This window comes from Rhipicephalus microplus, chromosome 1 (assembly GCF_043290135.1).
Source record: "Rhipicephalus microplus isolate Deutch F79 chromosome 1, USDA_Rmic, whole genome shotgun sequence".
NCBI classification, from domain to species: Eukaryota; Metazoa; Arthropoda; class Arachnida; order Ixodida; family Ixodidae; genus Rhipicephalus; species Rhipicephalus microplus.
Genome location: NC_134700.1, coordinates 158006669 through 158018561, shown reverse-complemented (window position 1 = coordinate 158018561; position 11893 = coordinate 158006669). Strand labels below are relative to the sequence as shown.

Sequence of the window (11893 nt, the reverse complement as noted above, 5' to 3'; positions counted from 1 at the left end):
CCAGTGGCAGCACGCCGAAATAACAAACATCTTTTGCATTGTGCCAGCCTTTAGTTTTGACGAGCTTCCTACATTTCTGAGGCGAGGTTAAATTGATAAAAGAGGCTTGCCAGGCCTCGATTTTCACAAAACCGCGCCTCAGCATCAACGAAAGAGGAGGGCCTATGCACGTTCGCTTGCGAATGGCTCTCTTTGCACTACCCATTCATGGCTGACGTGGCGATGGAGGCGCTGGCGGTAGAGTTTTTCACAGCGCCACTTGGGGAGAGTCTGACGTCTAATTTGACCAGCAAGCTTGACGCACTGAGCAATGTGCCACTTAAAGAATACACTCACCAGCATATGTAAAAAAAAGACCTGTATTGCATCCAGACTCTCATTCAAATTCACTTCGAGAGAGGAGAAATTAACACGGTTGCACAAAAACATCAGCCAATCCTGTAATTATGCCAACAGCTACAAACTTTTCTACTGCCTTACTTTAAGCACACACTATCAAAACGAAAAGTAGAGCTAAATAAGGCTAAGGTTCACACAAAGAAAAGGACAGTCAGCAATTTCGTCAAACGCCAAGCAGCCAGCCACAGATGCAAGCTCGCATGTCCATTTTGACAATGACAGTGCTGTATTACAGTTTGGTAGTAGTGGTGGTAGTAAAAGTGGCTATGAGCACATTCATGTTTTCCTGGTTTCACGGTCTTCCACATCAAAGCAAAAGATCACATGTACACCTGGGCACACAACTGTGAAAGCAAGCAAATCTGGCATGAGACGACAAACCGCGCTGCACTGCACTCTAATACAAAATACAATCTGGTAGTAAGTCTCAAACATAGTTACATTATAGAGGTGAAAAACAAGATTTCAAGAACCAAGATGCAAAATAATCACGAGCGTTTCTCGGTACACAAATTATACCAGCGCAATATTGAGCGCACAATGGACACAAATAGAAAGAACAGCATTACAGCAATCCCTATGACGGCTACTAAGACACCGTGCTTCAGCATTAACAAACGAAGGAAAGCGGTCTGCTGCTACAAATGGGAATATCAGTAACATCATAAAACATCCAGAATCTGAAAATGTTAGCAAACCTTACAACACTGCTATAGTGCAAGATTTGAGAAAGAAAACACCTGCAAATGCTAGATAAGAAGCCTACTTTTATGTGCGTTACTGCTACAATGCCCTGCACAGCGAAAAACCCCACTGACAAACGGACTGGTTAGGGAGTGAAGCACACAGGAAAAAAAGAAGAGAAAAACCCTTGGCATGTCTGTCTTCTGTGGCAGCTGAAAGAGTTCCCGGTAACTAAATAACAGTCACTAGCTGGCAGTTGCCAGGTAACAAAGAAGGCTGAAAAAAATCTCGCACAAAAGTACAGCGTGGTAGATTTGACACCAATTGCTTGCAATTGCAGCTCTGGGGAGCTGAAAGCAACATCGGGGCTAACGAGTGCACAAGCAGCAGATAAATACAGGTGAGAGCCAAAGTAAATGTTGAACAAACTGCCACTAGAAAAATATGGATGCCATTGATGCCAAAAGAATGAAAATGGCAATAAAACGGAGACATTAGTAAAGAAGAGCTCTGAACGAGCAATGAGCAGCATCTCGGCCAAAAGCCCAAGAAGCACAGTGGGGGCCAACAAAACTAAAGAAAAAGGTTAAACAATTACAGGATCTAACTCTACCCTAAAAACCAAGAAAAGCTCTAACAGGAGTTACCTAGTTTGCCAAAAACAAAAAATGTGCTTTGCAAAAAAAAAAAAATCTAATCGCGCAATTCTACAGCAGCAGCTGATCAGCAAATTCTAGGAAAAATCCATTAAGGAATAGGTGCTCTAGTGAATGGACACCACCGAGAAAAAGAACAAAAAGAAACTGTTCAAGAATGCTACAAGCAACTCTTCATTTGCAAGACGAGTGCCATCTTGAATATCCATGTCATACAGCATCTGGTAGTAAGACATGGAAGCAAATCCTAAGCATCTACAAGGAGAAAAAAAAAGTGCAGTGGGAATGCCAACTGCGTGAAGTTACACATTCATAGAACTTTCCAACGCCAGCGAACACCAAGGAACGCCATTAGAAGAAAAGCAGAAAAAGGCGAACAAGAAGCGCCATATCCAGAAACTGAAAGAACATTCAGTCTGTTGCTGAAATCCGTCATTTATCAGTCCTCAAGTCTGTAGTTTTTCAGTTCAGAAGTTGAATGTTCGTCAGTTTCCAAGTTTGTCATTGGTCATGTCAGTTTTCTCTTTTTGTAGACAGCCGCTGCGAGGTGCCAGTGTTCCAGTTATCTTTGCAGAAACTCTAGTTTCCACAGGTCAAACGATTGTGCAGGAACCCTTTGAGGAAAGCAGGGTTCTGGAATTGCAAAAAGCTCGCTCACACGTGCCCCGAATGGGGGGGATGGGGGAAGCAAAATCGGCGGCCAGTACTTGATATGTAGCAAAGCTATGGCGTTTGAAATGCATATGCATCAAGTTGAAAAAAAAAAAAAACTCTCTGCAGCATAGTCTCCACCGTTAATGCATTCACATAAAATAATATCTCTGCAAGGAAATAAAAGGTCTTCCTCAAACTGTGGCAATGGAGGGGAGACGAGAGGACGCTGCGCTGAGCAAATGGGATGGTAAAACAAAGCAATTTCATTGCTGTGCGTCAGGTTGACTCGCTGCGCCAGTAGAGCACTAGTATTTCCAGTGGATGCCAGCACAGTTCGGTTGGAGACACTCAACAGAAGAAAACGACACTTTGGTGCTTGAACTGCTACCATGAGACAGCCACTTGCTCCATGCTGCAGTGGTCCATCACACATGTGTCACTGTCTGCCTTCTTCCGCTGTCTTGGTAATTGTTTAAAATATTTTGGATTCCCCAGGATTAGAGAGTAGCTTCTCGTTCCTGTAACGTACGTGTGAGGTAGTCGTCAAAGAAGAGCGCACATAGATGACAAGAACTCCTTTGGAAAAAAGGAGAGCACACCGCGCTTCCTAAACCAGTGTATTCGAAAAATTGACAAATGTTAAATCGGTCATCATCTGGAGACGTCCTCGCAGAGAGAGAGAGCACAGTCTTGAGAGAAAGTTTCCATAGCCTGTAATTCTGAGGGAGGGGCGTCGTCGGAATCAAACTGGTGCATGTTGGCGAAAAACAAAAAAAAAAAGGGGGGACAGGCTTTTTACGTGGGAATTGTATTTAGAACGCAACAATGTTTTTAGAAGCCCCCACCCTCGCGAAAAGCCAGCAGAAGTCCATGAGCTGCTATTGCGAGTTTTCCCAAAATACCCTTTTCAGAGCCTGCTATTGGAAATTAGCAGCGGTCACATACATCTTCACTGTAGTGCTTAGCATATCAATTCATTTCTTGACTTCGCTGCAGATACAAAAAAGAAACAAAACAAAACACGCATGTGCTGCCAAACCGTGCAAGGAGGCCAACACATTTTTTTCTTCTGGACACATCCCGAACTGCAGGGAACGAGAGCTTTTCTTTTTCTTCCAGTGCTCGTGGCTCCCCTTGCGAATCTTTTGTGTGTGTGACGGCAATGCAGTTGTGATGCCAGATTCAACGGTAATAACTGCTTGCAAGAGGGAAAGGGGTGGGAAACAACTGAACTTATTGGAGAAACTTGGCACATAAACCAACCAATAACAAGTCTTGCTCGTGTTTTTTTTTTCCTTCCTTTGTGTCTTTCACAAGTTGTACGCACAGACAACCCAACGAAGGCCTCAACATTTCCTCGCAGATCATTTCAGAGCCATAACCCTTCTGAGGAGATACAGCAGATGTGTGAGAAATTGGCTGCTTGGCAATGCAGGCGTGCACGCAAAATGATCAGCCTTCAACTATCAAAACAACTTGGTAGCATTTTTTAGCTTTGTTTATCTCTCTGACAAACATATGCCTTTCATTTTTTTTTTTCCTTTCCATCCATCTAACACGCAATGCGTCGCATCACATCAGGTCATCGAGCATCCAAAAAAAAAAAAAAAAGAAGAGAAAGTGTCGTGGCAAAAGGCGCCACTCTGTCATGGAACACCCACCCACACACCACACACACAGTCATTCACACACGCATACGAAAAAAAAAAAGTTTCTCCAACAAGTATCAAAAATAAAAGCTCTCGTTCGTCGCGTAACATTTATACAATAAAAAATGGGAGGGGCGGAAACACAAAACATGACACGTGTTTCTCGCCTTCGTCAAAACGCCCCTCCCTGCTCAGCATGAGCGGCAGACTCGCAACACTGACTACAAAAGTTCAGCCGGCTCCACCGGCAAATACAGCTGCTATTTTCGTCACGAGTGCCGCCTGCCGCGAAACTTCACGTTTCATTTTTTACAAACACATGTGTAACGTGCCACACAAAGCTTCACTTGTGGGTTAAAAAAAAAAAGAACACGCACCACTTCCTTTTTCAAGTCCAGGCAGCCAACTGCAAGAGCCGATGCCTTCACCCCTGTGCCCAAGGTGCGGAGGGGGCAAAAGGGTGCCCTCTACGTCTTGTTGCTATTAGGAGGCAGATTAACACCCCCTAAAAACCACTGGGCCATCACATTAAGCCACTTAAACCAATGTGAGACTCCAATGGCCTTCATCCAGAGCACGCTTGTGGTGTTCTCCCGAGTCCCAACGACGACCGCTGTTTGCAAGCACTCAGAGCTCGGCATCTCTTTCACAACACACACACACGCCCACACCACGTGCTCTGCTTTTTCCGCTACTCAGAACGTTGTCTGGAGCCGAGCACGCAGTATTGCAGTGGATCTTGCTCAAAAAACAGAACTCCATTCACGTGCTCCTTAGAGATGCAATCCAGGGGCTTCCCATACAGCATGCAAGGCTATGCACGAGCTGGTGCACCCTTGTGCCTCGATGCCACTAGCAAACCATGGAATGATCGGCCGATGTCCCCTCCTCTTCCTACGCCAGTGTCAATCTGGTGGTCCACATAGAATCAAGTGTCCAAGGGTTCCCTTCCTCCCCCTCACACCCATACATAATATATACACAATGCACACACCTCCTCCACACACTCCCTCCCTCATTACTCTCCCCGGTGGAGGAGCACTCTCTCTTCCACACTTGCACCTTGTGTCGCTCAAACCCACTTTTTACACCATTTGTTTGTTTTTTTCCATAAAGAGAGAGAGAGAGAGAAAGAAGAAAAAAAATGTGACATGTTGATGAAGAACAAGATCAACAACATCATCAACTGCCCTGCTCCCTGCCACCTACTCCCACGATAATTTTTTTTCTTGTGGCCAACACTCCAAACGCACCTCTACGAGGAAAAAGGAATAAAAGGACTGAACAGAATTGAGCTCATTTTAGTATCTTACAGCAACCAATGCATTCCATAATTACAGTTCTGAAACTGGCCATCTTTGGTGATGCTTGTGCCCAACTCCCACAAGACCAGAGGCACCCCGAGAAGCGGGACCAAGTGTACACCAACATGGATCTGCATTATTGGCCACATGCTGGACACACGAAAAACCAAAGCTTTCAACCTAAGCGAAACTGTGGCAGCAGCAGGCTCGCTTCCCAGTAGACTAGGTGCCACTTCTGCAAAGTAGTTTTCGCTACACTGGCTGCATGATGTTAGTGCCTCCAAGCCCAAGCAGCTGTGTTCAGGTATTACATTTAATATCAGTAACAGGTCTCCCTTGCAAAGCAAAGAAAAATAAAAAAATCTGAGCAATACTTTCAAAGAATGAGGTCACTTTAAGGTAATAAGCACATTCACAGAGAAACTGAAATTGCAATCAAACATCAAACTCGAAAGGAATTTCAAAGGTCTATCTTAGCCCTAGTTTATGCAGTAATATTCTGAGCATGCCCCGCAGGAATTCTTAGAAATCCGTAGGGATCAGCAGCCCTTATTAACGAAAACTTGTGCACAAGGACACACCCCTTTCAATATTGTCGCCGCAGCAGTGCGAGGGAGTCTGGCCACAAGAAAAACAACATTGTCGGAGAGACGGCCATTCAATCAGCTCGTACATGTGCCTCAGTTGCTCGTTGTGGGAGAGCCAGCAGGCTGCTGTGGCTGCGAGGAAGAAGATGACGATGGAGGCGAAGGCTGCTGCTGTTGCTGCCTACTGCTGTTGTTGCTGCCGCCCCGGCGTGGTCCCATTCGTGGGTGCATGGGATAGGGACCCTGGCCACCAACCATCTGGTTACGGTTCACCAAGGCCCGGATCTGGCGTTGGGCCGCCTGCAAGGCAATGCACAAAATCGCGTGCGATCTAGCCTACAAAACAGCCGGACGTATTAAAAAAAATGATTTCAGGTGTCACAGAACGGAAAAAAAATGTTCGAACTAACCAAATTATCGACAGTGTTAAAAAACAAGCAAACATCTATCTCATCTATACACTTTCATTTTGTTGATAGTGGAAATACAGCATGCAACATGTAATGTAAGCAAACATCTATCTCATCTATACACTTTCATTTTGTTGATAGTGGAAATACAGCATGCAACATGTAATGTATCTTGAAAAAGTGCTATAAAATCAATTTATTGAAAATCACGCTTTGTTTCTGCAGCCCATCTATTCGATTCAGAAATATCTTCACTAAAAACTGCCTAGAAGTGCTTTTAAAATTTTGTTGCTCTGGTCATAGACTGTAATTACTGCCAAAAACACAGATTTTCAAAAAATCGTAGCACCGCAATCGCGCGGCTAGGCGCCATTGCTATGGGCTCGTGGGAAAGAGCATTTCTCTATGTTCAAATTCTTTGCCCTAGCTGGCTCCCCCAGGAAAAAACAAGCGTGTAATAAGCAAATGTCCAAAGATCGCCTCAAGGCCTCTGTCATGTTGCTCTAACATGCCTCGCCATTGGCCTGACCGGGAAAATGTGTCTTCAGCTTGCAATCCTTGATGCGTCATCAGGTCAATGCTGTCGAAAAACATGCCATTTAGTAGCGAGGCGTGCGCACTTGTTCTGTGTGCAAGCTCAATCACGAGGATTCAATAACCCTGAAAACATCCCAGACAGGAGTCTTGAACCGACCCGTAGGAACAGCAGTGACCGATAAGTTCTGCAAATCAGAATTTCGGACTTCTAGACGAAGACCATCGTGGAACTGCTCTTTGTACTCTCGATTGAACACTTGACGTTTTTTAAATGTTGGGCATCACGACCGGTCTTACTGCTCAGAGTTGTGCATATGCCACGGTTTAAGAATAAGTTCGGAGCCGATATTCGCCGCTCCGCGCAAGCAGATTCTGTTCGACGATGACCATGAGCTACAAGTAGTTGCCGTCGCGCGAGTTGAGATGGCGCTACTGTATGGCATGACAAGTATTTGCGCGGCGCTTATTCTAAAATACGCGCGGCGAAGAGCATCTTGCTGAAAGCTTTGAGTGCATGGAATTTTGCTGTTTAGAAATGCGTCGCCTTGTGTCTGTGAGCCCTGCCAGCGCATTTGTTCAGCTGATTTGTGCTTTGAATAAGTATGCACTTGGTGGTTGAAGGGTGCACTAGAGTCCGAATTTCGCTATCACATTCAACTCTTAAGGGGAGACGCGGGTCGAAAAGTCGCGTTTTTTTTTCCAAATTTCACCTTTTCTGTTTTTTGTTGCTTTATCATCTTTATACATTATATTTTGACATCTGAAAATATCACAGCGAAATAAGCATCAGAAGTCAGTGAAAAACGCGTCTGAGTGAGCGGCAGTGACGCGCGGCATCACGAAATTTACACAAAACGGGCTGCTGTTCGCGTGCTCGCGGGGCCGCGAAGAGAGCTGTCCGCCATATTGCGGCCGCTGGCTCGTGTAGAGTTGTCCTTACTCTCCACGATCCCGGTTCTTGAAGTCTCGTACGTTCACGAAAAATCTAAAAAAAAGCAACAAAAACAGTCTTTTCCCGCCGTTTCAAACCGCGCGCCACTAACGCAGGGCCGCCATTGGCTGACAGCACCCGTGTTTTCTTGCCGTAGTTCGCTTCACTGTTTTCCGGAGTTATTTTTCGCTGTTTTCGTGCGATGGCAAGCCCGAAAAAGGCCGTTGCCGACCATCGGAAATACAGAAGTAAGAACAAGTTCAGAGGGAAGCGGCGGAGGACGTACAAGAAAGCCACCGCCAACGAAAATGTCCGCGACGGGCCAGCGGCCGGTAGGCCTAACATCGACCACGGCAACGTCGACCATGGCAACTGCGACGACGAGATCAACGCTGCAGTGAATTTTGTGAGTGCATCGCAGAAAAAGATCGCGTTATTCGAAAACGACGTCAGGCCGAATGCCGATCGTGCCGAAAGCGTAGTGCTGTGCGAGTTGGGTGCATTGACGGCCGTCGTCGCAGGCGCGGCATGCCCCGTTTGTCACGAGAGTAAACTCGCAGTTCGGGCACCGAATAAAAAGCGGAAAGGCCTTTCGGCGTTTCTGGAGCTACACTGCGAGAATGCGGAGTGCTCGGAGAGCATCCTTTCGTCCGCGTACTCGTCGAAGCGGGTCGCGTCAGATGGCGGCCGCGGTGCAAGCAGAAGCTACGACAGCCGGGAGTTCGCGTGACGCCTTTGCCGTGAACCTGAAAGTGGTGCTTGCAGCGCGTGCCGTCGGTATCGGGCATGAGCAACTTTCACGATTTTGTGCAGTAGTTGGATTGCCAAACCCTATGCACCATAAGACCTTCCATGCTATCGGCAAAAAGATTCACAGTGCGGCAGTGAAGGCTGTCTGTGAAAACATGCAAAGGGCACGCAGCGTCACCAAAGAGGTGGCTGGTAACAGTGACGTGCCAGTCATGTTTGACGGCACATGGCAAAAAAGAGGCCACAAAAGCCACAATGGTGTGGGAACTGTAGTGTCCTTGGACACTGGTTTGTGCCTGGACTATGAAGTGCTTTCCAACTTCTGCCTGGCGTGCAGTTTGCATAACGACATGGGAGGCGATGAAGAAACATGGCAGGCGTTTCATCATCCCGTTTGTGAGAAGAATTGCGACTGTTCTTCGCATGCCATGGAGGCCGAAGCTGCAGTGCGCATTTGGCAGAGGACTGTGGACTATGAGACACCCCTGCGGTTCACCATCTTCCTAAGCGATGGAGACAGCAAGGCCTACAACGGGGTCTGTGATGCCAACGTGTACCCTGACACTCCAATTGAAAAAGAGGAGTGCACCAGCCACGTGGCGAAACGTCTGGGCACCGGCCTGCGGAAGCTGCCAACGCCACTTCCACGAGGGGAGAAGCTGAAGGAGACCACCATCTAGAAGCTTCAAACTTACTTTCAGGTGGCCATTGTGAACAATCGGGGAAATGTCCACAAGATGTACACTGCCATATGGGCCTCATGTTTGCACTCGTGCTCAACAGACGGTGCTGGAAGTCGCAAGTTCTGTCCTGCAGGCCCAGACTCGTGGTGCAAGCACCGACGTGCTGAGGCGCAGGGCCAGCCTGCACCGTGCCACACCCCCCTCCTGACCAAGGCCCAGGGTTTGGCAGTCCTCCCAATCTACAAGCGTCTCACAGATGCGAAGCTGCTTGCCCGGTGCCTCCACGGCAAGACACAGAACGCGGCCGAGTCCCTGAACAGCAAAATATGGCTGCTGTGTCCAAAGACCCGGTTTGCTTCCCAGACTGCTGTGGAAACAGCCACAGCCATTGCAGTCCTGTGGTTCAACCGGGGCCACGCGAGCTTTGAAAAGGTGCTGGAAGAGCTTGGGGTGCTTCCTTCGGAGGCCCTGGTTACCCTCAGCGACCGCCGAGACAGCATGCGCATGCACAAGATGAATGTGCGTCAGACCGCTGAGGCGAGGGCACACCGTCGCAGTGCAGCCAAGAGGGCCCGGGTGGAAGAGTCCTGCCGCACCAGCCGGGAAGGGAAAACCTACGGTGCTGGAGAGTTTTAGACAACTGATATTCCCTCTGGACATGTGTGTATGTGTTCAGCACAAGTTTCGTGCTACTGCGTTTTTCATTTTTGTAAATACAGACTTTCAAACTTTCAAACGCGTTTTTCTCATTTCGCAATTTTGGCCAATTTGCATTTTTTGCGGGAAGTGTTTCGGGCACTTAGAATGGTCATACGACGACGAAATTTGGCACACACATTGAGGAGAGTGCGTAGGGTGCCGATATCTACTTGAATCAGCACAACCTATCAGCTGTAAATATCTATTAATAAATTTAATGGTGGTCGAGTGGAAAAAAAAGGGTACTTTGCTACACAGATGTTTTTTTCATAGTTTCAAAGTTGGAGCACAATTTCTAGCTAGATATCGGCACTCTATGGCTAATAGGGAGCAAAAGGAGCCATTGAACAACTCTCTGCATGAACATTTAGTATGCGCGAAAGTTCCCGGAAAACTTATCAAGTTTCACCATTACTTGAAACACAACTCCCAAACTATTGCACTTATGTAAAAACTGATTACAGATTTGGAATCAGGAGGAAAAACTGCATCAGTGGTCCAATTTCTGAAGCTCTAAGTTGAATAACAAAAAAAAAGTGCTTTCGAGGAGCGTCTCCCCTTAAGGGGGGAGGTGGCATTGAAAATAACTTTTTTGTTTGTTGACCTACAGCAATGAAATTTGGCATGCATACTCATAAGTGTCTCGAATAGGGAAATATGCAGTTTCATCATGATACCTTCAGTAGTTGTCAAGTTACATAATGTTACATGGTCCAATTATATGGTCTGCTCGTGGAAAGCCTAGCGCTGTAACAAAACATGCCAAGAAGCTGCGAATAGTGTTGATCGTTCCTCAAAAGAAAGCTACAGAGTATGGCACTCTCAGAATTCCTTAACAAGTTCTCTCTTTTTTTTTTTTTAGAGATCATCATGGCTGCCGACAGACATTGTCAGAAACAGTGACATGGACAAATCATCGTCTAGAAAAAAAAAAAAAAACAGGGTCATAAAACAAAAATTGAAGATTGCTGTACCCACAAGCAGTGTTCAGGGATTCAGCAAAAAAAAAAAAAAAAAACAATCAAAATCGGTCGAGTCATTCTCGTGCTACTCTTTCCACGAGCAATGCACAATGTCCAAAACACACTTGTGACAAAAAGAACTTTCTTGTTTCTCGTTGAATATTGATGAAAATTGGCACAGACACTAACAATGACCTCACAGTGCTTCCATAAAAATTTTGAAGCGATACCACAAATAGTCTATGAGAGAAAAATTATTTCTTCATTGAACCACGTGGAGGGGCTGAGCATAATGTCAAAAAAACAGTATTGAGAAAACTGCGTTTAAAGTTTCAACTTTTCTTTACGTCTCTAAGACACCTAAAAAAGTGATCTCAGGTTTGTCTTTTGACTTGTTTTCATGATTTACTCCTTTTCATGATATACAAAGAACAAGTATGGATTTCAAACCAAGTTCTTTGTATAAAGGAGTGGTGTGATAAATATGACAGAAAAGATTGTAATTGAATAAGACCATATACTGGAATGATTACAGATATTTTTTGTGGTGAAGTTGTAAATAATTACTTGATTACAAATAATCACAGAAATTTTTTTTATTCGGAGAGAGAGGTTCATCGCATCAGAAAAATGGATCACACCATCACGGCCTATGCCTTCTTTCCAAAGAACTAAGTTATGGGCAGAAGACTGGTGGCCCAGGAATTTTTAGCAGTATAATGACGCGAAACGGGCATATAAATATTCATGCCCCTGATTCATACATGCTCTTTTGCCACTCTAGCCGTGAAACGCATCATCATACAGCTGGTCGCGGAAACTAATCAACGAGGCTTTCATTGTCTCGGTACATTCATAGACGTTCGTTGCGATATCAAGCACGGCTCCAAGCACATCTAAATCGCATCACAAAAGCTTATTGACAGCACTCCATATGACCGTGGATTGCGTGGCCGCAAGGACAGTGCAGCCGGCGTGTAATGCACTT

At 45.9% G+C, this 11893-nt stretch overlaps 1 protein-coding gene across 2 annotated transcripts in view; it reads right to left on the bottom strand.

Annotated features, from left to right (window-relative positions):
• Positions 1 to 343: 343 nt before the first annotated feature.
• The window catches only part of LOC119178779 (IGF-II mRNA-binding protein), an 83413-nt gene continuing 71863 nt past the window's right edge, over positions 344 to 11893 (bottom strand). For both annotated transcript variants that reach the window (XM_037430022.2, XM_037430024.2), the window contains one exon: positions 344 to 6233. In XM_037430022.2, the coding sequence (XP_037285919.2) occupies positions 6027 to 6233 (207 nt within the window). In that variant the 3' untranslated portion in view covers positions 344 to 6026. The remainder of the gene's footprint in view (positions 6234 to 11893) is intronic.